This window comes from Sparus aurata, chromosome 3 (assembly GCF_900880675.1).
Source record: "Sparus aurata chromosome 3, fSpaAur1.1, whole genome shotgun sequence".
Taxonomy (NCBI): domain Eukaryota; kingdom Metazoa; phylum Chordata; class Actinopteri; order Spariformes; family Sparidae; genus Sparus; species Sparus aurata.
In genome coordinates this window covers 24227316-24252240 of record NC_044189.1, presented here as the reverse complement: position 1 = coordinate 24252240, position 24925 = coordinate 24227316, and the positions used below count along the sequence as shown (strand labels likewise).

Here is a 24925-nt window from a genome sequence, read left to right as displayed (position 1 = left end):
CGTCCCAGCCAGGATTCCGGTGCGGCCCTGCCCAGCCCAGAACTGGCAACCTGCGGGAGTCATCAGGGTTAGTGCGCCTTTGGCACGCCCCTGTGCCAAAATCATCTGTAAGCATCAGGCAGGAACTTGTAAATTTATAGATCTGCGCTTAAACCAAAGGCCAGACAATCAAATAATATACTTACACGAGAGAAAGAGGGGGGGCGATCCCGAGCCGTCCATAAAACTCTGCTGCTGTTCCTGATTTATAACAGTCAGTAGGACAAGTCAAGAGACATGCAGTGGTTTTATTGTAGCACGAAGACCAACGTTTCATTGTAGTCTTAGAGGAGGTATTGAGCGATGGCGATTAAGTTTGTTTGAATATGCTTGTTTCTTTATACTTTGACACAAAAAGAGCAACGACTCCTCTAAAGTCAATTTTTTTCCCCCCACATCAGTTCTCTTATTCCAACACGATATCTCGGAGAAGGAGCGGCTTTCCGAGGTGGGTACCTTCTCAAACACACACGCATTCAGCCACGCACACTTCTGTACCGAGATAAGCAGCATTCTCTCATTTACATACCCACTTTTTCTTCCTTTCATATTAGGCTACACACACACACACACACACACACACACACACAGAGCACAGATTATAAGCATCACTGGATTATGTTAACGCTGTGCCGTTTTTGCTAATAATTCAAGTACTGCATGTGTTAGCATTTTCTGCAGTTCATCAGGGAAATGCTGTAAAAAAAAAAAAAGACAAAGCTGAACTAAATGACTACCAGCGCTCGGGCCTTATCGCAACTGTGTGGGTGTGCGGCTCGTGTGCTTGTTTCGGAGAGAGAGAAAGAGTGTGTGTGAATTGCGCGTCTGCCGAGTCTTGAATGTGACAGCCGAGGGTCGGGGCTCACGCATTAAAATCTCTGCCGCTGTTTCTAATGCGTTTGTCGAGCAATGCTGCGGTCACACCTTTCAGCCGTACGGAGGAGAAGCAGCTGAGAGGAGGGACGATGAATGCACCACTGTATGTTCGCATGCAACACACCGTGGACGATTTGTCCGTAGATGTGCGTGAGAACGCGAGAAAACCTCTGCTATTCACTATTGATCGGAGCGAATAATGCCTCTCTCAGCTACTCCTATACGGTTATAATGGAACCATTTGTTTAACGTCCGTGAATACAGTAGACTGGGGCTAAAAGTGCCGCTGAAGGGCAGACATTTTGTAAAAAAGCCTTTAAGCATAATGATATGAAGATAATACCTATCTTAAAGAATACAGAATTAAGGATTAAGAAAGGACAAGATGTGACATTATTAGTGTTATTTTACATGATGGCAATTATTCTGGGTTATCTCAAAGACCTTTGTTTTCTAAATGAGAGAAATATGCCGGTTTTAAACAATTTTGTTTGTTATGTTATATCATCTGATAATTACTGTATGAGCTACTGAAAAGCTACAACAAGCAGTGCGGCCAGAGGCCCATTTAATATTATTGCCTCCCATTTAAAAGAGCGTCTGGTACTCGCTGCTATGCTAACAACAATTTTGAAATAAGACCATAAAAGAGATCCAGTTAGACAGGCCGGAGTAAAGCCATAATCTTGATTTGTTAACCTATTTAATTGGAAAGATATTGATGTTCACCTTGGAGTTAAGGTAACATGAGGACAGCAGTCTGTCTGTCTGTGTGTGTGTGTGTGTGTGTGTGTACCTGTGTTTGGCAAAAGGCCTTTTAGACTCGAGTAAAGAGGAAATGGATGCTTGGCAAATGCTCAGGCAGCATCCTTATCGCTGCCGCTCTCCGAGCTGACCACCACAGCTCCTTCATAATGGACACAAAACACAGAGTCATTTCTATTATGCGCTCACTAACACCTCTCAGCCCTCCAGTGTATTACACCAGATAACATTAATGCACAAAATCATGTATCATAATGCGGGAGGCAGCTCATTTCTGTTATTGCATTGTCATTTATTGTCCGATTTAAAGACGGATAGAGAGAGAGAGGAAGGACAGGTCAAGCTTACAGTATGGTGTACAGAAAACTAAAAGAAATACAGTGATAGTGAAAGGTGGAGGTCTGCTGGTTAATAGCGTGGGTCTAAAATGCAGAGATGGGGGGGGGGGGGGGGGGGGGGGAGATGTTCTGCTCAGCAAAGCTTTCTGCCTCCCTGGCTTCCGTCCCAAGTGCAGACAACAGACGTCGTCATTTTCCAACTCAATTTACAGACGCATTAGGAGATGCTGAGGCGCGCCCAACTCTCTCAAATGCAATCAGCCTGCCTGTGTGTTTTAAGAGGAAATTGAGGGTGCCATCTCTATCGACTTCGCTTTGACTTCTCCTCTCTCGTAGACCCATTTCCCCTCACTCGAATGATTTGTAAAAATGCAAACAGCTGCATATGGATTTGTTTTCACGACTACCTTTTACTAATTTGTCTCCCTTTTAGGCTGCGTGGACAAAGGCAAGGCAGATGTTTGTGAGGACTGTTTAAACTCACCTCCCCCAGATTTAAATAGACTCTGATACGGTAAGTTCAAAATATATCTGACTACGTACTGCTGAGTTTGTCTTTAGACCTATAATCTTGCGTTTCAAAATTCTGGTTCTGGTAATTCTTTTTTTCACCATTTTGACCACAAATACAATGAAAATGTACTCAAATGATCTTGCATGAAACGACTGTCTCCAAGTCTGTGTGTGCAGTTTATTAAAATGTTTTGATCAGTTACATTTATTTCTTTATCGTGTACCATATTAAACGATGGCATAATTGAAATGAAATAAATGGCATAATTTGACATGAATTAAAATGCAGTGAAATAATGCAAATGCAGCTATGGGTTTAACGCAGTTTTCATCCACATAATATGCATTTAATAACTTGCATTTGATTTTTCTTTGCCAGTTAGAAATAACCCAGATTTGACAGGTTTTTAAACATATTTTAGTGGTTAAATAGCTCCAATTCCCTTCCAGGTAGCATTAAAAGGCTCTTTAAATTTGGCTTTGTAAAAACCTGCTGATAACCCGAAAGTCTGCCTCTCCCTCCCGCTCCCTGTAATTGATTTCACACCTATGAGCCTCACAATAGTTTTCTGAGTGCACTTAGGGGAGAGATTCAGGACAAAGTCAGCTTGAGAGGTGCATCCATGTAGACGTCCTCGCTCACACACACCGGCTGCCCACAATCCTGCACTATGAACGTCCTGTATGACCCTCAGCTAAACATACGACTGATTGAGAGCCTGGGTAAAAGCGGAGGAGAGACGAGCGGGAGGCGAGACAAAGGATGGGGGCTGGGAATGGCAGAAATGAGAGGAGGAGGAGGAGGTTAAAAAGAGGACGGGAGAAAAGAAGGAGTTATTAGGAAAAGAAAGAGATCGGCTATCGTACTCTCCTAGCTTATATCATTCAATTCCTTCGTATTCTCCAAAATGTCACGGAGCATTCATCCTCTCTTTCACCCTTCATTTCTCTCTCCATCACCCCATTTCTTGTACCAGCTGTTCGCTCATCTGTTTCACTTTTGATCTCGTTTCCTCCCTCCAACATCCGATTTTTCCCATCGTATTCCTTACCCGCTTAACTATTTTTTTTTTCTGAACCACCAAGTTGCGATGACAGCACAGATTGATCTCACCCACAAAATGCACATCTCAAATATTGATTATCTCCTCGCGCCGTCGACATGTAGACACACTGAGCAATATTCACATGTGCCGTTAAGTGGCCGCTCGGCACATCTCTTTTGCACAGAGCAGCGGCGCGGATCTATAGCGTTCAGGTGGAGGAGGTCTCTCGAAGCATGTGGACGATATCTTGAAATGAGGGGCTGGCTGCCATAGCAACCATATGATGAGGCAGGCAGGGCTATTTAAAGGAATTCAGCTGCTGCTCGCGTTCCCATCAGCTTCACACCGGTCCAGTGAAAGACAAAGAAATAGATGCGAGTGCAGGGGAATATAGATCGGATGGTTCCACGCCTACAATCTGACGTCTGTTCTTAATGCTTGGCTGCACAAAGGAGTAAAATGCAACAAATCTCTTAGTAACGGTCTAAATAAAGGGAATAAAGGGCTACTTATGTTGCACGAATAGACAATACATCTACATTTAATCTTTAATGCTCTGCACATTTGCTTTAGCTCCACATTTATAATGTCCTGCCCATAAAATTCATGTGTCAGGTTTTTTGTCCACCACTCCTTAGTATTTATTCTTCAAGCACCTCTTTCTCCCCTAGTGCCAATTAGACAAATCAGATCTAATTGCTGCATTTCCACCTAACAACACAGCTAAACATGCGAATGTAACCATGAAAACAAGCCGCACACAGTTTCGACCCTTACATAAAATGGACGTGCACAATGCACATCGGCAAATGTGAATTGAACACATAGCCAAAGCTTGTTTTCACGATGGTGTATTTCTTTTTTTTTTTTTTTACGCTGATGTGCATATGCCTGAATTATCTGCAGAAGGGGACACAGTTATGGAAGGTCTCACATTATTCATGATAAAACCATACTTTTTCTCTAGAGAGGTTTGTCTCGGTGGACAGCAACGCATGAGGAGACAAGTGTGAGAGGAGCTGCTGTGCTCATACAGTGCCTTGCATGCCAAACAGAGAGAGAGAGAGTGGGGGAGCAAACAAAGCAAAGCACGATTTCTTCAACACTCGATTTACTCGCATATTTCTCCGCATTATGGTTGGTCGTAAGAAGATTTGCACCCAGAGGAAAGTGAGATAATTCCCCATCACCTGCCGAGAGGCTATCTGTATTTGTGTCTCTGTCAACATTTAACTCAACTTAATAATAGATAGGCAGTGCTTCCTGTCTATTCTGCAACTTTTAAAGAGACATCTGAGCCTCTTTTACTTCACCTCCTCAGCTCTTCGCCACACAACCACCAAAAGAAGTCTATTTTGAGCACAGACGTTCAGGTTATAGAAGTTAGTTTTCCTCAGTCAACCAATGAAAGCATAGATCAAACATTAACCTGGTGTCAGTGTTTCTAAATTTCCTGTCTAATAAGACAAGGAGACATTTAGTTATTAGTGCTTCTCCGACTGAAAAAAATCAAAAGAATTGCGAATACTGACGATAATCGTTAGCTGCAGCCGTGAACAGACTTCTGCCTAGTGGTCTGTCCCACAACAAGACGCTGAACCGTCATCAGCTAAAAGCCTGTAGTCAAAAACTTAATTATTGGTTCGAATCAACCTCAATGGTCTCGGCTCAAAGAGTTTAGGTGATTCTCCCTCTCCTATAAAGTAATATGTCTTTGTATGTCTTTTTATCATGCAGATATTCTACAGCATTTTATTTTTAAGTGTACAATTATTGGTGAAACTGCTAGTGTTCTTTTATCACTTGGTTGAGCTCAGCGTGCTATACCAGTGCCTGTGAGAGCAGTCAGGAAGATTTCAAGTGCTTCACAGAAGCAAAAATTATGAGTGACCTCTCTCGTAACACTCCCTCTGCTCTTCACTCTGCTCTTTATCTCATTCTAATCCCAACTCATTTCATATGCTAAGTAAAAGCTTATATTCCTCTCCACTGTACGTACACACACATCCCTCATTGCTGTGGTGTGATTATAAAATTTGCATAGTGGATGTTATTGGAGCTGTGGAGTGCTGAAGCACTAGGGTTGAAGCAGGGGGTTGTGGGTGGTCTAATGCCTGTCAGGTGTAGAGAGGTGGGGCAGAGACTCCCAGAATCCCTCATGTCTGGATTTATGATGAGAACTCAACAAGAGGAACCCAGAGAAAGTTGCCTCGTGTCTCAGTGTGTCTCTCTCTCCTCACCTCGAATGGTTTCCTCTGAACCTAATTTGCATGTTCTCTTTCCACAGCTGTCACAGATGTGGCAAAGATTAGGAAAGAGGGAGCGCCGACTCTGTACCCCATGGGGGGGGACGCAATGAGACGGAACCACTTTTCTGCTTCCCAATGGAAAAACACTTCCACCATCAGAGCGCCATCTGTTGACACGGTGGGGCGGGACAGCTGGTGTTGTGAATCAGGCCGCCACAGTCCAGGGACCGGCTACTTCCCAACACCAGGGTCTCACCCTCACCCCTCACATCTTGTCAGTTCATCTCTGTCAGTTTACCCAATTTACCCCTTTTATGCCAGATGAAATGCTGTTGAATTTGTATATTCCCTCTGCCTCATGTCCTCTGAAGGTATGAGTCAGGAAAACATAATACAGACGTAAAATACATCATCAAAACTATATCACCACATATAACACATGCAGCGAGGATAATGACATTTCCCCAAAATAAATGAATGAAATATTTGTCATAAAATATGTGTGTGGCTCTATACTTTAAGTAACTCAATAAACATTAAGGAATGACATCGAAATTAAAGTTCTCATTGGTTTTGAAAATTGTGTCATTTTAATTTGTTGGATTTTGTACAAAATGACTGCATGTTTTTCCTCCAAATAATAAAAAAATATGAGAAAATTCAATGGACCAATTGCTCACTATTGGCTTACAGATGGCACCACTGTTGGGCCTTTCTTTGTTAGATAAGGTCTCCATTAAGACCACAAATGCATTACCTACTGTTTGTTCATTCTGACTATTTACTGAGACTTTGCTATGCTATGTAGAAACCAAATTCCCATTACCGGACATGATTCTTGGGTATTGGATTAAGGGTGAGAGCAGGAAACGGATATATCTGCCTGCCCCATGATTAGCGCTGTCAGCACTCTTAAATTTCAGCATGAACTGATCTCCGTTTCAAACATGAGACAGAATGTGGTTGCATAATCCTGTGTGATAGAGTTGCCTGAAACACGCCCAAGCACAAAGGGTGGCAGGTAACATTTTATATGTAAGGAACACATAGAGACAATATTCCAATAATAAATACAATCCAAGATGTTATTTCCCCTGTATGAATGCTTATTCTTTAATATTCTTTATTTAATTTCTTACCCTCGTGTTACTGAGTCTCATCTCCAGAAATAATACAAGTTGGCTGTGATACTCAAGACAAGAGACTCAAGAGATTTCAACAGTTAGAGGCGATGCTTTGTTTCTGCAAGGACTGAACTTCATGTTGAATTTCATAAGAATACAGTACATTATATACATTATTGAGTGTTCCCGCTATAGCACCTTGACCTATAGGCTACAACTGCTCCGCCAGAAAATTACCTGAATGCATAACCGTCTGTATATACCCTCTTTTAGACCTCTACTCGAACAGCTGTGTATGAGTGTGTTCACATGCCAATGCCAATGATGTGTTCGGTGTTAAAGTTATTCAACTAAAACTCTGATTACTTGCAGTTATTTCAGAATGGATATGCATCTGCCAATCAGTGGTGAATCCTAATCGTTTTGGCAACTGCCTTTTCCTTTTCATTTCTCCCAATTTACAGTTTGTGTAAGGTTTTGTTTTAGTTTTTGGATGTAGGGTAATTACAGCAAAATTTGTGTACATCTCTTAACAATTGTCAGGTGTAGATCGTAAGACCTGTGATAAATCGTTATACATCATTATTAATTTCAGGAATTAAATCACACACAATGTTGGATCAAGCTGATGTAAAATATGCTGTAATACATATATAATATTTTCCAATGGACTATGTAGACCTGTAGGTTAAAATGTTCCTCTCTCTATCTATTTTGTTTTTTTTTACCTTAGTTTTCTTTGTCACTCTGCGATTGTATGTGCCAGATCTGAACAAGCTTGACCAATGTGTGTTGATATGTCAAAGGACATTTACATACTTTAAAGGTGCATTATGTGGTTTTGAGGACTAATTATAATCAGAAGAGAAAAATCTTCATTGAATGTTTTTTATTTTTATTTTGCCTTAACAAACTGATTTTCTTCATTTACCATTTAATACTGTTTAACTTTGTTTATATTTGGCAGACCCTGCTACCTAGATCATTCTTAGTTTGGATTATGACCTCATAAATATTAAAAATATTAAAACTTTTAAGGAAGAGTTTGAATTTTCTTCTCCCAAAGGACACAGTGCCTCTTTAATTCAAGTGCAAAAATGAAAGAAAATGTCCAGAAGACATTATGCGCATGCGCAATGGCCAGCACACCTTCGTTCCCATGTCAACTTGTAGAGAGTAAATTGGAGCAGCAGGGAAAGATGAAGGCCACGGCCGGAGCTAGTGTTGGCGTCGTTGCGGAGGTTTAAAAGTTTAACCCTCATTCGAACGCGCTTTTAAAGGCACTGTTTACAAACTTTTGATAGTCGTTGTTTTAATTGACAGCATGTTCCCGTGTTCTAGCAGGGTGAAACTTAACCGAGTCGCGTTAAAAGACGTTATTGGGCTGAAAGCGGCGGCGGCGCCGCGGCGGAGACGGGTCCCGACGTCGCTGAACACCGCTACAGCTGACCCCCAGACCCAAGAGGAAAACCAGCTAGTTTCTGAACCGGTGTCAGTGGAAGACACCGCCTCGGTCTCTAGCAACGATGAACCCGTCCAAACTTTGTTAACAGACCAAACGGGCCCGGACAAACTGACCTCTAACATCCCTGACGAAGAGCCGGTGGAGAATTGCTTAGGTACGCAGAAGAAAAAGAGGAGCAAAAACATTGTGTCACGCAAAGGTAATACACACAGGAAGTTAAAATTAGAGGGGCCGCTAACTAGAGGCAAGTGTCATCATAGCAAACCGAACACTAGGAGAAAGGGCAGGCTAGACTACCTCAGAAAGCTCTGCAGCCTCAGACTCAGGTGTACTCTGTGCTTCTGCTCGGACTCACACAGCGTTCAGACGTTACTTAAACAGGTAGAGGTGCACCGCCGGGTGAAGCCGAGGGCCTCCATGTCACAGATTAACTACAGTAACGAGCGCTTGGTTTTTGGCATCCCTAAGAGCCAGAAACCATTGGATCTAAAGTCAAATGTAGGTAAAGCATCTGGCAGAGGTAAATTAAAACAAGGGACTATTAAACGTAGAAGTTGCGCAACCCACGTTGCTAAACTCGGCAGGGGCAGCGTTAGAGCGGGTGAGAGCACAGTGAAGGCCAGGTCCGCGGGGTGCGATCCTCAGCCCGCCGCTGCACACACCGGACAAATGCCAACCGGCCAACCCACCACACCGTCAAGTAAGGGTCACTTAAGCTGTGTTGTTTGCCCAAGCTCGATTGGTTAATCGATCACCAGTACAAGTGTTTTAAGTTACTGGCACGGGACTCCAGCTAAGAGTTTGAAACTGAGCATTTCTTTGTGGGTAAAAACGTGTCGCTAACTTTATGCTAACGTGCTGTTTTTTTTTATTGCTAAGCTAACAGCGCGGCTATGTGCTTTGTTTATTGACCTCACTACGTGAAAGGTTTTCAGTCAGTGGATTACTAACGTTTTAAGGGGGTTCGTTCAAATCAATGCGAGGCACCACTAAAATCTGTGAGCTTAGATTTTTTTTTTTTTTATATAAAGAATTATTAAAGATGCTAACTGGCAGCTAATAGCAGTGAGGTAAACTGCGTCAGGTGACCTGCCATGTTCTGACCTCTACCCTTGAACCCTTGGGAAGCCAGCCTGGGGTACTTTAGATTTTGGCTTCTGTAACCATATCTGTTTACCAGCTCTCAATCAAATCTATCTCATTGTGACAAAGTGGATTAAAATGCAGTGTAGTGATGTTGGGTCTGCACTGCCCAGTTGACAGTCCCAGATGTTCCCACGTGAAAACCTTGGTGAAGCAGCTCTGCACTGCCCTTTATCATTGAACACTCTTCATGTAAAACAAAAACATACCACTTGGCAACACTTTAAGTTAGAGCTGCATTGATGAGTCAGTCATTCTGTTTAAATCAGGTAATTGGCTTGAGTAATTTTTAGTAAAAGTCACATTTTTAGTTCTGGCTTAAATGATAATATTTCTGTATTTTTGCTCTTCTATGAGTTCCTTTTTATTCCTTTCTGTGGCTCGTCCAGGTTTATTTTTCTGACTGTCAAATGGTCTCGCTGCTGCTTCTTGTTGATTCAGTTGAGTCTTGATTGAACTATGTGGAGCAAAACTACCCATCCCAATCCCCAACTCTGTGAAATCAGCCTACAGCTGCTCCCCTAAGCGTTTTATCTCATCTACTGCTAATGAGACAATCCCAAATGGGGTTGACTTGATGGAAATCCATGCATTCAACCCCACCCCCGACTTGAAATTGTTGCATTCACTTATGCATTATGTGACAAATTTTTGTTTCCACTTTCAGACGTTGATAGAAACACTCATCCAAGCCCCACTGGACTTGCTGGTTCAGAAGGGCCTTTGAGAAGAACTTTCAAAGTCTTCTGCAGTGGTGACTGTAAATTTCTTGCCGTTCAGCAGAAGAGGTTGGGTAAGCAAGAGCAAAAGAGCAGTAGCCCGGTGCCAGAGCAGCCTATGATTGAGGTACATCTCAAGGACGCAAAAAAAGTTGCAGAGTCCTCTCAGAAGATTATCATTTCGATAGGCAAGTACCCACAGGTGACGCTATGTGACATAGCCAAAAAATGTGATGCCTTGAGCCATGATTGCGGCTTTGTGCTACCGGATGTTCTCAAGACCAAAGTTGTGCACTGCTTCAAGGACATGAGAGCTGGATTCCAGTTCGGGCCCGGTTGTTTAGGGCATCACAAACATGAAAACGAGGAAGATAATCTGGCAAGAAAAAAAGAGTTTTGTGCCAGGTGTCAGTCTGAGAAGAGCGTCTGTCCGTCTCAGAGTCTGGCTGAACACCAGAGACACCTGAAAGAACGCACAGATGCACAGGCGTTATCCAGTCATACCACATGTCGTTTCCTCAAGAGCTGGACAAGTGAAGGTTCTGCAACCTGTTCTGCTTCTTTCTTACTAAGCAAACGTGCAAAAAGAGGAGAGTGCAGGACTGGCATGAGGGACAGAGTTGATGGGGAGGATCCGGGGCCAGGATCTCACCTCATGGGAGATGAGATTTGGAAAGACAAAAGAATAAAGCTTGGGGCGAGTGTACAAGATGGGATTTTTTCATCCACCCCAGATTTAAAAAGCATTCATTGCAAAAACCCAGCAAAAACTGACTCCAGAGACAAAGAGAAAACTTGCTTTTGGACATCTGATAAAAGTCAGTCCTGTTCAGAGCATGCAGTTGGGGGCGACAGCACCCTTGGCTCAGCTGTGGAAGAAAACTGTGGCCACAAGAAACCTTGCGGTGAGAAAAAATCAGACGCAGCACAGATGTCATCCGAGCTATTCTGTGAGAGGAACGAGGTGGATAGGCATGACCCCGAGTCTCTCACCTGCCAGAGAGTGAGAGTTTATTCCAGAAAAAATAGTTTTTCGTGCGCACGCACATACATGTCCTGGCCCTTCTCTAACAGTGGCCAGACCCCTAAAACAAATGCTGGTTCCACAGCATGTGAAGCAGAGCCTGTAGATCCATCAGATAACAGGGACTCACAAATAAGCCAAAAGCTGCAAGGTTTACCCAGCAGCCAAACCAATGAAACACTCCCAAATGAACCTAGAGACTCCTCTTCAGTGACCACTCATCAGGCTTCTCATCAAAATGAGAAGCTAGAAGAGGCTGGAGAAAGCCTTTCAACAGATAGAAATCGAAAAAGGCATAATATGTCTTCATACTGTTCAGAAAACACAAACATAGAGTTTGCGCCTCACCTAATGGAGCCTGACGAATCACTAGCTGGTCCCTCAGATACAGCTACCCTATCAAGGCCATGTTTGCGTGGAAAAGAGCCTGGCGCTGAAGCAGCCTCAGCCTCATCTTTGCCAGCTAATGGACCTCAAACCGACAGCTCCACCTCTACTCCCTCAGCACTCTTCCTGAGTGACTGGGAAACTGCTACCAGTCTGTCTTCCATGTCATCTCCATTCACGCAGGGTGGTTTGAGCAGCCCCTCGGCCACACTGTCCTCTCACCCGCCTTCATTGTTCCTTCTGAGCAAAGTCAAAAGTGTTGGCTTGTCTGATTCTTCTTTAACCAAAGCGGTAGAAAAGACATTGTTCTACTGTGAAGAAACCAGAATGACACGCAGTTCTTCATCCTCTCCTTCTCTACACAACTCTGAATTTTTTAATTCATGTGAATCCTCCCTCCTCCTGCCTCAAGATGAACAAGATAGCAATGAAGCACTTTTTAGAGAGAGGTGCCCACCAAAGCTGGAGCCGTACTACAAAACAAGCCCCATCAACTATGATCTTCTTGAGCGAGAGAGCTTGTCGCACAATGTTCTCACAGGAAGGTCTGTAGATGCTGAGTTTATTCTTCCAGTAATGCTCTCTCCTGTCACTTCACCACGAGGACACTCATGGACAAGCTTCCAGCCACAAAGCCCAGGCTGTCCAGATGAAGAAGAGGAGGAGGAGGAGGAAATAAAAAAAGGCACCTGCAGAATGTCACCTGGATGTCACATGCCACAAATTGTTAACACCAATAATGAAAACGGCCAGGATTTTCTTGAACATAATATCAAAGATTTGGAAGGAGTCTCAGCTAATTTCAAACCTTGGACTCCTCTAAGCGAACCCCAGTCTTCTCCTAGCACCAGTGAAGAAAATGATTGTAATGGAGAGGAAAGCCAGGATCAAACTGACTGCGAAGATGATGTGGTACAGGGATACAAACAATCTGACCAACTTCCCTCAGACCCTGAAATAAAGGCAACCTTTACCTCAGGCAGTCTGACAGAACCCTGCTCTTCTCCCAGCAGTGATGAAGAGGATTGTGTAACCTTCAGTCACAAGGAAGAGCCACATTCTGCTCAAGACGAGGGTTCAAGTCCATCTGAAAGCCGCAGTGAAAGGGATCAGAATGACACAGAGGCAGCTGCTGATAGTCAGCAGGCCATTTTGGATGAGTTCACAGCTTACGAGCATGATATCCTGCTTGTCGATGTGATTCAGGAAGACCCAGAGCTGTTTGAAAACCTGCCCCAGGAAAGTGTACTAAAACTGGGCCCTGCCAGGTTTACTCAGGCCCCTAGAAACAGACCCGTTGCAGTGGGGAAAAAGCTGCTGCCAAGGACGGATGGAGCACAGTTTGAACAAAGGTAAGGTCTCAAGTTTGATAGCATCTCCTGACAGTCAGATGAATTGTGTTGTTCATTACAAATTAAATTACTGTGTTATTTGTGTTTCAGATTGACCCCAGTTAATATTGATTTTCACTGCGAAAGCCCTGATATCACAGGTATGGACAGTGCACCAGTCAGAATCCATTATGTTATATATTTCAGATTCTATCACGTGCTCATTGCTAACTGATAATGGCATTGATGCATAGACACTATCTGAGGCTACACATACGCATACTGGGTATTTTATAGCCTACTAGTCACTTGCTAGACACAAATTAAAATTAACCAGAGCAACACACACTAGTCATAATCATCTAAAACTAATAAATCATGTTTGTGCTCTTTGCACTCTTTGCAGACTGAGCCAATGAATCAATTTCCCAACTAATGTGTAACACTCAACTTTTGTTCTTTTTGGAAAAATTAAGTTGATTAAAATTGTAGCATTTTATTCAAAAAACATCCTGTGGTTTTAATTTTGTTTGTGTATTTTTCAGAGGAGATCACCACAAGGCCCTGGAGACCTAAGTGTAGCAACACACCTTCCAAAACCCAAAACGGCACATGGTCTGCCACAGAAAAGCAAACCGAAAAAACGGTAATGTGGTCCAACGCTGTGTGTTATAGTGGACATGGACAACACTTCCTGGGACTGTCTGCAAGAGTACCAGTATAACTTCCAAGCAGTTGTGGAGAACAAAACATTTAAAATGCCTCCCCCAACTAGAATGAAAAGAGACCAGGAACAGAATGTGATATTACAAAAAGATCTGTGTTGGCTACCTTTTGAAATAATAGTCTCAGCTAAATCCACTTAGGATTTTGTAGGAATCATAAACCTGTTTATAATTTCACATAACAACATGCACACTGCTAGCGGAGCATCGTGCGTAGGTCCACTGCGTTAAGCTAAGATGTCATGGATGAATTATGGAAGACGTAATGGCCGAATGGGCACTTAATAATTGTTAACAAACGTTACTACAAACAGTAACTACTTGCCATGTTAAATGTGTTTGGTGTTTCTGAACAGGGTCAGCCGGATGCCAACAACAATCATGAAAGCGAAGGCCAGGAAAGGTAGCTGATTCTCACACATTGAAACATGTCTTCGGTCCATTTATCCTTTGTTATTTTCGATAATCACTGTGTTTCTGTCCTGTGATAGGAGCCATTCCATCCAGACTGTGAACTCCCTGCACAATCACATCCTTCCACTTATGAGCATCAAAAATGGTGAGTGGAATTAAAACTGCATAGACGTCACAAAAGTTTAAACTGTTTGCTGGCTAACTTTTAATTCTGTTGACAACGTAACTGTTTAGTCTGGTGGGGTAGAATCTTATGAAGAGTACAATCTTAAATTTCTTTATGTGCCTGTTCTTTTGCTCCTTTTCTCTACACAGGGCCATGGATCACAAACCCAGCAAACATGGCCGACTTTAGGCGCCAGAAATGTAATACTGTAAGTAGGAAAAATAAACAAAAGTCACTGTCTTACCACAAAAAATACCCCTTTTTGAAGCATGTTTATTGACTTCAGAATAACTTGTATTTACAAAAGAAACTGGCCAACACGAATCATTGCTACACAAAGTTTCTCTAGGTGGTAAGTTATGACGTGTTGAAGCTGGGGCCTGGTTTTCAAGTGTAAGTCCTTACTGAAGAATGTTTAAACACGAACAAATGTCAATATGAAACAAGATAGCTGTTGGATCCCTGTAACTGAACTCTCAGGTTAATAGACGATTTTAAAAAGCAAAAAAAAAAAAAACTTCTTATGCTTCATTTGTAATGGTGTGTCAATTCAAGAAAGAATAGCATAGAATGATTATTTCTAAAAAGTTGCACCACGTGATTTTTAAAGAACATAAAAAGTGTCACTAAATCATGTTGTATTCAAGTCCTTTAAAATATGAGGGCCTATTACGTTTGAATTCATAAGGTCTTAACTGCCAATTCATTTTATCTAATTTGTTTTACCTCTGCACTGGACCATGTATAGTTTATGCTTCATACGTTTTAATAATAGAATTAGGAAACGATGTGTCCAAATCAGTTTTGAATTCAGTTGAATAATATTTGAGACAATAATAATAACAATAATTGAATATAAGTGTCTGATAGCTGTAAATAACCCTTAAATGAATATATTTGAAATTCCTGGTTATCCACTTTGTGCTTTCTGATGTGAAATTAGAAACAATTTTGTGACTTTTTAAGAATTATTGCAGTGTAAAGGGGGAAAAAAGCACCTCAACTGTAGGACCAGATACAATGCAGGTGAGACATCAGAAATGAAGTTCAAAGTGTGCTGGTGCACACGGGTTTAGGCAACGAACATTATAAAGGCTGCATTTGTGCATTTTCATCAGAGAGATGGATAGTATACAGTGGGTATTAAAGGAAAGTAATGGAAGTTTATAAACGTAAATGCACATTTAAAATCATTTATAGGATTCATATTTAGGGAAGTTTTAATTTTATTTAATTAAAAGATATATTTTTCAAACATTATAGTATCGATGTATGTTTGGCTTCAGGCAGAAAAGTAATGCCTATAGATGATGATTTCGTAGCCGCTCAGCTTGTTAATGGTATTTAATTAAATGTACTGTTGATTCTCAGACATGATGATTTTAATTTTAAAAAGTACTGTAGTGACTCTCTCCTCCTGTCGACCCTCAGTACTGCAGGCAGTACTTCAGTGAGTCGCTGTCCTGTGGGTTCAAGACGTGCCGCTTTCAGCATGTGCCTGTGGAGGGGGACGAGAAGGTACGCTCCCAATGAAATTAATATTTTCTAAGCTTTCCTGCAGCAATTCAAACCATTAATACACTGCAGGGATGGCCAGATCTATAGTGGACCTTTCTTTCATCAGGTAAAGCTATTGGCTGGAAAGTGGAGCAATGCTAAAGCTTTCTGAGGCAACATCACCCTCTGCTGTGTTGTAGCTGCAAGTCCACACTATAGAAATGTGGAGTCACTGTACCTCTTTTTTCCTTCTCTTTCAGTTCTGCATTGAAACTGTGTCACGGTTCATCAAAAATCCAATGTGCCTTCAGAAAGCAGGCAAGTTTTCAGTTTATCCAATAATTTAGCCCCAAATGAAGAGAGTTTATACAGTGCCCATGGGTGCTTTATACAGAATGTGGCTCCGAAGCAAATGTTTCTTTTAAATGTCCTCGTTTAAGATTTATTTTACCTTAACTCGCACATCTGTCCTTTCTACCAGGAGCTGTGTTTACCGGCTACTACAACAACAACCCACCAGGAGTGTATTTTTCCATGCCGGTGCTTCTGAATCTCCTCTGGGCTCTGCTCAAAGCCAGCATGGTGTCTGAGGTCTTCTCAGTCCTCAGCGTCAGCTTGGCCCACAAGATAGTGGTCAGTGAAGTTTTTAACCGTCTTTGAACAAAATGTCATGCTGCAGTACAACTTGTGCTCCAGTAGAGGGCATGACATGCTCTTTTGTAAGAGAGGCACTAATTATTCTTCTTGTCTTGTTAGCCTGGCCATGAGTTCCTGTTGGCTCTCTTCAACTTTGTGAGAGAAAAACGTCTCATGGGTTTTGTACCTGAACTCATACAGCTGACATCCAAGGTATGTTTAACAGGGCTGGCTTTAAAAAAACATTAAAATGATTCCTATTGATTCATGAAATAAAATCCAGGCATTGCTCTCTCATTGTATGCCTTTTTCCACGGATGCACATCCAAAATTAACACCCACCAAATGCCGGTAGACTTATGTGCCGTACTGGCAGGTAAATGTTTGAACCAAAGCAGACATGTAATTAAAATCTGTCTTGAGCATCTATACTGTGTTTTGGTATTATTAATGGACGGGCTGCTTCTGCTCCTCTGTCCGTGTCTGAGAAACCCACATACAAGCACCATGGTTTCATGAGGCATTCAGGTGCGCCTCATAAACTGAAATCTACCTTGCTTTGTACATCAAAGTGTGTGGGCGTTAACAGAGACATGATGGTGCATTCAAGTGCAGCTTGTACATCTCTATTTGAATGGCCACAAAGGTTGTTTAGAAATTATTGCTCTTTCATTACAGCATTTTAGTAATTGGAGGCTAAAATCATAACATTACTGCATTCATAGGATAAATTTAACCACAAACGTCCCTAACATTATATTCAGTTCAACAATTCTTAATGTAAACAATCCTATTTTTAGAAATGCACCAGGTTACAGGCTTCCTTCTACAATTTACACCATGACTTCTCTTTTAATTCAAAGCAACTCTGTAACTTAAACATTCCCAGCTGAATGAGTGGCTATTGAATTGAATCGAATCAACACCTTGTAAATTGGAATTGTAAGAATTATATATGTCTTCATGTTTCTTATGCTTCATGTGGAAAAATGTATTATACATATTCGCTGTCAGATGGCCAGTGCCGGCCTCGTGCTGAGCTTGGATTGCCTTGACTGTGTAAAAAACACTCCTGAGGTCCAGCAGACAGTCTCTCCAAACAAGCTGTCTGGCAACCACAAGTAAGTGATACTTCTTTAGTTCGAACACGAATTCAGTCACAACAATCTTATACAGGAAGTTATTTATCATCCAGCCTTATTTAGAGCAATTTGTGGAATGTTGTATGATTTCTTTATTTTTAATAATAGTTGTTCAATCTCTAATTTATTCATTATGAAAGGTTATCCACCAGTGCTCCCTTTCCAGAGTACCTGAATTTAGCCCATGCCATTGTGGAAATAGAGGTTGGTTCTTCTCAGTCAATTACTTTTGTCAAGTTCTCCAAAAATGTTATGTTTCTGATTTCAGTCTGTCATTGTATTCACGCCTGCTTTTTTTGTTTTTACAGCTTTGTACAAAGCAAGAGGACTGGAGGCGGATGGGGGAGGTCTTCAAGTCCAACTGTCCATCCAGCCAACGTCCCACCCACATGGAGCAAATCAGCGGTCGTATCGCTATAGCGCTGCTGTCTGAGAGCAAAGACAAGCTGTCCCTGCCGTTTGGCACCTTCGCTGAAACGGGTAGAATCCTGTTATGTAATGTAACATTTGTAATGACTAATTTCCCATGTTGATTTCTGATAATTTGATTGTTCTTGTTTTTAGTGTGTCAGAATGAAGGTGAAGACAGCCTGGTCAGGAGCTTTTTAGGCAGAATCGGAGTCTCTCTCATGTTAAGATACCACAAAACACATCAGTGGGCTAAGGTAAATAAAGTCATGTTTACATCTGATCTATGTCATGGCCCTCTTGAACCATCTTACATTTTGACTAATTGATTTCTATATTGTTCAAAAAACAAACATTGAAATTAATCACGTCAGCTCTATGTTCTTTTTTGTTGCGCACATGTGTAGAATCTTTTTGGTAATACTGAAACACAAAAATACTTTTTCAAAAGATGATCAATCGAAGTGGCTGCAGTGTTGGCAAATGGATGTTACCTTGTATGTGTATGGTGTGTGCATGTAGGGTCGGAGGGTGGTGGAGGTGCTGTCCACTTCCAAAGTCAACTACACCACACTGAAGGGTTTATTTGGGAACGAGGATGGAGCATCCCGCTGCTACCTGGTCACTGTGGCCACAGAGCTCTTCCTCCTCAGTGGCAGTGTTGAGGGAGCTCTAAACACACTCCGAGGTAACAGCCCTGACCCTCGAGTGCAGAGGTGGCTGTGATTGGCTTAGCTGACCTCATGCACAGTTTGACAACTCAGATGTGACATATAGCCTGCCTTTTTTGCCTCCAAAATATACTTAGTAGCCAAGTATCAGTGGTTTAAATATAGAGGTATAGTCGGTTAAGTATCTGATATGAATCACCTATTAAACAAAATGTATGTTCATATTGTTGTTGAAGAATTTAGACTTGGATGAAAACATCTTAACATATTGGTGTGTTTTGATCAGATCATTTTGATGGTACACTGTCAGCATGGATTATTCTATCACCAATCTGAAAACATCTAACATGTCTGATTCCCACAAATCTAAAATGGCTGTCATGTAAAGCAGTGAAAATACAACCCTGGTTCCAAAGAAGTTGAGGCGCTGTTTAAAACATAAATAAAACCAAATGAGATATTTCTGCCAATGCTTTATGACGTACACTCAATTGAAAACTGTACAAAGATGATATATTAAAGTTTTTCTTAATCAAATTCGTTCACTTTTTTTTCAATGTATGGTTATTCTGAATTAACCGGCAATATATTTCAAACAAGTGGGGACAGTTGGAATGCTCAAAAATCATATGCCCCTCCAGTTTGTACATTTACTAACATTGCTAATGCTAACGTTAGCTAGCAAACGTTAACATTGTTGACACTAGCTGGCAAAAATGAGCGCAGACTGTAGAACTCTGCCATTTTTTCGTCTGTCAAGATACCTGATCACTGAAGAATCACAACTGGCCAACGTTCAACGTGTCCAACGTTGTTGGAAGCTGAAACCCACCTTCAGATTCTTCCAGGGACATAAACAAAACAATCATATGAGAACCAACAAACGCATATCATAATCATGGTGTTATCGTCTACATAAAACTGTTAGCAATATGACCCATAGCATTTGTGTAAACTAATCCGATTGTTCAGGCAGAGTGTGTTGTTATCTGGTGCATTGATCTCGTGGTCGGCTCGCAATCTGCTGTCATACTTTCATTATCTGTTAAATTTTCTCCGCGTGCCACTAGCAAATGTGGCAAGAAAACGCACCGATCATGTCTTGAACATCATGTCACTGTGGTTTGTAGTTGTTACGTATTTATTATTCAGACATAAGGAGCAGACACTGGCACACAATAATACAGGCTGCAGGCATCAGAAACCCCCTCCCTGTTGATGACCACACTAGTGTATTGTCCCTTTGAACATCACTTGCAAAAGAAGCACCGTCCCGCATATCAGGAACACAAAAGATGTGCTTCTGAGCAGCCAGACCACCTAACTTGTACTCTAAGGGGAGTACAAAAACCTTAAAACCGGCAGTCTCTTTATTTACATTGTACACAGCCTCCCAACTTTTTTCGTGTGTGGGTATTTGTTTGTTTGTTTGGAAAGGGGCCTTGGCATTTTTTGTGTTTTGACTTTCCGTCTGTTGATTCAGAAAACCAATGGTTTCTGAGTTCGAGCTCGTGGCCCTGTGAGCCCGCTGACCTGGAGAGCAGGACTCGTGTGTTGATGCGTCTGGCTGAGAAAACATCTCACAGGGACGCGCTGGACATTCTCTGTAACCTCCCTGGACTCAAGGAGCCGAATGGTGAGAGAATTTTAAAAAATGTTGCGTCTAATGTAAAAATCAGTTTTCCTCTCTTGAAATTAAACTTGTAATCTTGAGGCGCCATTTGGCTCAGTTTGTAGAGCGGGCGTCCCATATACGGGGGCTTTGTCCTTTCTGCAGTGGCCCTGGGTTTGAATCCCGGCCTGGGCCTCTTTGCTGTGTGTCACTCCTCTCTCTCTCTCTCATCCTGTTTACTGTCATATCGCAATCTGTCCTATCAATAAAGCCATAGACAGGCCAAAAAAAACAAACATGAAATCTTATGCCTAAAGCATGTTGAGGTTGTTTGACACGTCTATCAGTCAGTGCGACCTCGAATAAACTAACTTTGTTCATCCCTAGAGCTCAGCTAATTGGTCTGAGCAACTATGTTTTATTTCGTTTTCTGCCTAAAAAATAAATAGATGTAGCACTTTTTAAGGTAAAAAAAAAAACAATGATATATGCTGGCTGACCTAAAAGTTAAATAGGTAAGAAGGTCTAGCTGCGTATCTGTAAAGCCTAAAGAATATTCCACTCGTTTCTGGCTGCAGCTATCGGTATGTTTTTGCATCCAATTGTTTTTGTGTCTTGTTTTCCTCAGACCTGGTCGATATCTCCACGTACTGCCCTCTGTTTAACTCGCACCTGCAAGTGTGTTTGGACAGACAGAAACTACCTATAGCGACGGACACAGTGGACTTCATGCTCTGTAAAAACCTGGCAGTTGACCAAGCTATGCTGCAGATACTTCTACACAAACTGGCCAAGCAAAACCTCTGGCTCCGAGCACGAGAAATCTTCAGACGTGAGTATCATAATCTGATCACCTGTATTGACATTGACCAGAAAGACAAAGCAGAAAACCTAGTCAAATGTAGGAGTTTTGCTGTTGTTGGATTATTATTTTTATTTTCATGTAACTCCTATTCACCAGACTCTCTGAGCGTGGGGTACTACCCGGCTGTGTCAGCTCCCCCTGGTTTCATGGCTCTGATCGTCCCCTGTGAACTGGGGGAGGTGGAGCTGGCTCTCACCTTAGAGATGTTAATCACCGTCAACCCAACAATTCTTCATCTTTCAGAGACGACCTCTTGCTGCCTCAGCATCACTCTCAAAAGGTAATGTGTGTGATAACGTGTGTGCCAAGTATTTTAAAATACTGATTTTACAATCAGAAATGTCAAACATTTGCTGGTTGGATTCAATTTGGGTTTTGGACTGTGGGTTGGACAAAAGAAGCAAATTGAAGATTGCACTTAAGGGAATTATTATGAGCATTTTCATTTTTTTAACCCCTCATAGACTTAAAGGGATATTCCGGTGTAAATTTAATCCATGGTCTAACACACCGTGAAACTGGGTTAGACTCCCTCTCGAGAGATCAAGTTAGCAGACCGCTAATTTACGGAGTTTTATCAACCTCAGAAACGACCGCACGACAACAATACACTGCAGTAAATGGATCCAACTATAAACCACCACCAACAAGCCACAAATAATGCTCAGAACAGCACCAAACTTCAGCAACAGTACAAATAGGGTCTCAGCACATAGTCCGGGGCATCTAACCTCCGCTAGCTTAGCTGGATTTCTATTGTGAAGCTGACTAAATTTACCACTCTTCAGCAGCAGCTTCCTGTTGACGGGAAGTCACGACGAGTCGATTACAGAGTTCCGCGGCTAATGGATGAAAATGTATGATTATGACTCCATGGAAAAAGCAATCAAAGTTTATATGTGTCTTACCTGCCAGTTTATAACAGTTATTATCGAGAGCGGACAGGGAAAATAACAGAATTGAGCATTTCTAACCGCACTCGGTAATCGTCACGTCGGGACTTCCCCGACCCGGAAGCTGATGGAGGAGAGTTGAAATCTGTTTTTAGCTTCACAATAGAAATCCAGCTAAGCTAGCGGAGGTTAGATGCCCCAGACTATGTGCTGAGACCCTATTTGTACTGTTGCTGAAGTTTGGTGCTGTTCTGAGCATTATTTGTGGCTTTTTGGTGGCGGTTTATATTTGGATCCATTTACTGCAGTGTATTGTTGTCGTGCGGTCGTTTCTGAGGATACTAAAGCTACGTGAGCTAGCGCTCTGCAAACTTGATCTCTCGAGGGGGGGACCTACTCGGTGTCACAGTGTGTTTAGAACATGGATTAAACTTACACCGGAATATCCCTTTAATGGTAAATAGATTTCTTTTGAAAATCATTGTAACATTAATCATTAATGAAAATATTCATTAGTTGCAGCCCAAGCAACAACCATGGTTGCGTTACATGATGTGTTTTTACATTGTATTGCTGCTTCCTCCTCCAGGACTCAAAGTAGTGAGAGTGAGTACCTGTCAGCCGGAAGCCGCCTCCTCTCTGCAGCTTGTATTCCTCAGCCCAAACTACTCATTCACTACAAAGCAGTAAACTCTTCACAGGAGCAAGTGTTCAACCTCGACATTCCCTCCGCTAGGTGCTGGCTTCGACACAATCATTTGTGGGCCAATGAGGTGTGGGCGCACTGAACCCAAACTGCAGTTCCACAAATGCATCACTTTTTTCCCTTGAATTTGCTTATGATCCAGACTCTGAAAACATCCGATGAAATCAGGAAGAAACAAATGCAGGTGCATTTCTGTTGGCTGTACATTTGTGACACTAATGGTCATAATTCAATTTTTTGACTAAGGTGCACAAAATCACAACCAAAGACTGACGCCTGAACTTTCATTTTTTGCAAAGCTGACAATTTATTTATGTTCAAATTTGTTTTAAAATATGTTGAAGGATTTTTATGTTAATTCCTTGTTGTTTGCTGAGGAGTTCTTTTAGCTGGTTGGTCTTTGCTTAATGTCAAACAGTGTTTGTGTGATTAACTGTTTGAAAATAAGTCTGTTGGGGAACAAAGTCCAGCATCATTTTGTCAGGTTGGTAGATTTGGTTTAAAACAAATATGTAAATAACATCTGAGTGTATATAGGTAAATATTTATAAAGGTGTTTAGTCTCTGACAGTATTATGTTACCGTATTATATTACTGATTGTCAAAACCTCAATTGTTGCTGGTCTAACAGCTGTGATTTACATTTTCTTTGTATGAAGTTTTTATATATATATTAAAAAAAAATTGTTCTGCTCCTTAAAGTTTGAGTCTGTAGTGTTTCTTCACAAATGAAAAATAAATCCTGAAGCAAAGGTTTTCTGGAATTAATTTGTGGTTAAAATACATTACAATTGTTTTCTGATATTTGTGTTCTTGTGTCTTCATTCATTGTATCTGCATGGTGGTGTGTTTAACCACTCAGTGGTGATGAGTGTGACGGTGTGAAAGCGTAGTATCAATGCTAACCCCCTGCAGTAGAGAGCCCAGTTTCCTAATAGTCCACAAAGTTATCAGTGAAGTATGATAACATGTTTGCTCTTAGAACAGGGATCACCACAGTCACAGTTGGTTAGACTAATGATAGTGTCCTCATTAAAAACAAATTGTTTTTTGTTTTCATGTCCAGCTGACACATAATTAGCCTCTACAGCCATTATTACAAATTATGGTAGCCACATTTCCTACACTGTTTGATAATGTTACCATAACACAACCTTTGAGGATATTGATTATGCAGAAGTGCTGTTGATCCACTCGCATGGTGTTATCTGTTTCAAAGGCAGACGTGAGTACTCTGTGCTTTAGAAGCAGTGACAAAATGTGTTTGGAGTAACTTTAATGAAACCCACTACAAGACTTGCATCCATTTTCACAGATTTAAAATACATTTTGATTGGTTTTCTCATTTTCTTTCGCTCAGATATTGAGTTCAAAGAGCTGCAGGTGGCTTCCTCTGGTAGCTCTTAAAGGTGTTACAGAGCAACTGAACCACCAGGGGGAAGTACTGATCTGTGGTCAGATGAGTAGTAATGTAAAGCATGATTAATGAGATGCCATAAGAAATTGTAATTATTTTTCAGACAAGTCTAAACTCAGTCAACACTCACCCAGCACCTACAGTTTGATTCCTTTAGCAACAATTACACATCTCTGATAACCAGAGTGGAGTGAGACATTACACAGCAGATTTCTGTTTCGGTGATGGAGTGAAAGTGGAAATCTCAAGACATCGACTTAAAATGCTGTTCCAACATTAGAGACTATATCTATAAGAGAATTTGTAAATAAAAAAATAATGTGACATTATTAAGATATGGACTAACATCTATGTTGAGATGACTTACTGATTTTATCTGAGTATAAAAGAAAAGGGGATTTCTACCTGATGTACAGTTTCTTTGGTAATTAATTACAAAAAAAAAAACGTACTGACATAAACTACAGTTTTACTGTGTGGACTCCTCAACATGGAGCAAGCTGTTTCTTCGTGTAAGTTGTGTTTCTGCTGTTTTTATTCAAATTCCACATGGAAGATTGCGCACTCAAGAGTAGCACTAATGGAAAATGTCCATCAGTGAAAAATGTCAATGTTAAAAAAAAAGGCAGGAAATACAGTCATCCATAAAACATCATTAAAAAGCTCAAATCAAACATTACTCCTGCACTAAAATGGAGCACTTATCCAAGAAACCCTGTATGTCAGGCATGCCTTTCATCAGCAACATTATGCA

General features: G+C 41.4%; 1 protein-coding gene and 1 long non-coding RNA gene across 8 annotated transcripts; both read left to right on the top strand.

The window, feature by feature from the left end:
* Positions 1-449: 449 nt before the first annotated feature.
* Positions 450-6490, top strand: LOC115578372 (uncharacterized). Its single transcript, XR_003983433.1, has 3 exons — positions 450-487; positions 2452-2532; positions 5865-6490. It is a non-coding gene; the product is annotated as an uncharacterized LOC115578372 (long non-coding RNA).
* Positions 6491-8124: 1634 nt separating this feature from the next.
* topaz1 (testis and ovary specific TOPAZ 1) lies at positions 8125-23506 on the top strand. 7 transcript variants are annotated; one of them, XM_030411194.1, is made up of 21 exons: positions 8135-8191; positions 8292-8614; positions 10226-13040; positions 13131-13180; positions 13565-13665; positions 14101-14147; positions 14236-14303; positions 14474-14532; positions 15756-15842; positions 16082-16139; positions 16303-16454; positions 16578-16670; positions 17472-17578; positions 17740-17803; positions 17908-18079; positions 18164-18264; positions 18530-18695; positions 20162-20314; positions 20919-21122; positions 21252-21435; positions 22638-23506. In XM_030411194.1, exons 3-21 carry the CDS (start codon positions 10396-10398, stop codon positions 22834-22836), a joined length of 4710 nt encoding a protein of 1569 aa, XP_030267054.1. In that variant the 5' UTR covers positions 8135-8191; positions 8292-8614; positions 10226-10395; the 3' UTR covers positions 22837-23506. The 7 variants fall into 7 exon arrangements, with proteins under 7 accessions (XP_030267052.1, XP_030267051.1, XP_030267055.1 ...); XM_030411192.1 differs by having other exon boundaries at positions 8125-8569; XM_030411191.1 differs by having other exon boundaries at positions 8125-8614.
* The last annotated feature ends 1419 nt before the right edge of the window (positions 23507-24925 follow it).

Coding starts and splice junctions, on each gene's coding strand:
- topaz1 (XM_030411191.1), top strand. CDS start 8,275: ATGTTCCCGTGTTCTAGCAGGGTGAAACTTAACCGAGTCGCGTTAAAA. Junction 13,666..14,100: donor AAAAGCAAACCGAAAAAACG/GTAATGTGGTCC, acceptor GTTTCTGAACAG/GGTCAGCCGGATGCCAACAA. Junction 14,148..14,235: donor GAAAGCGAAGGCCAGGAAAG/GTAGCTGATTCT, acceptor GTCCTGTGATAG/GAGCCATTCCATCCAGACTG.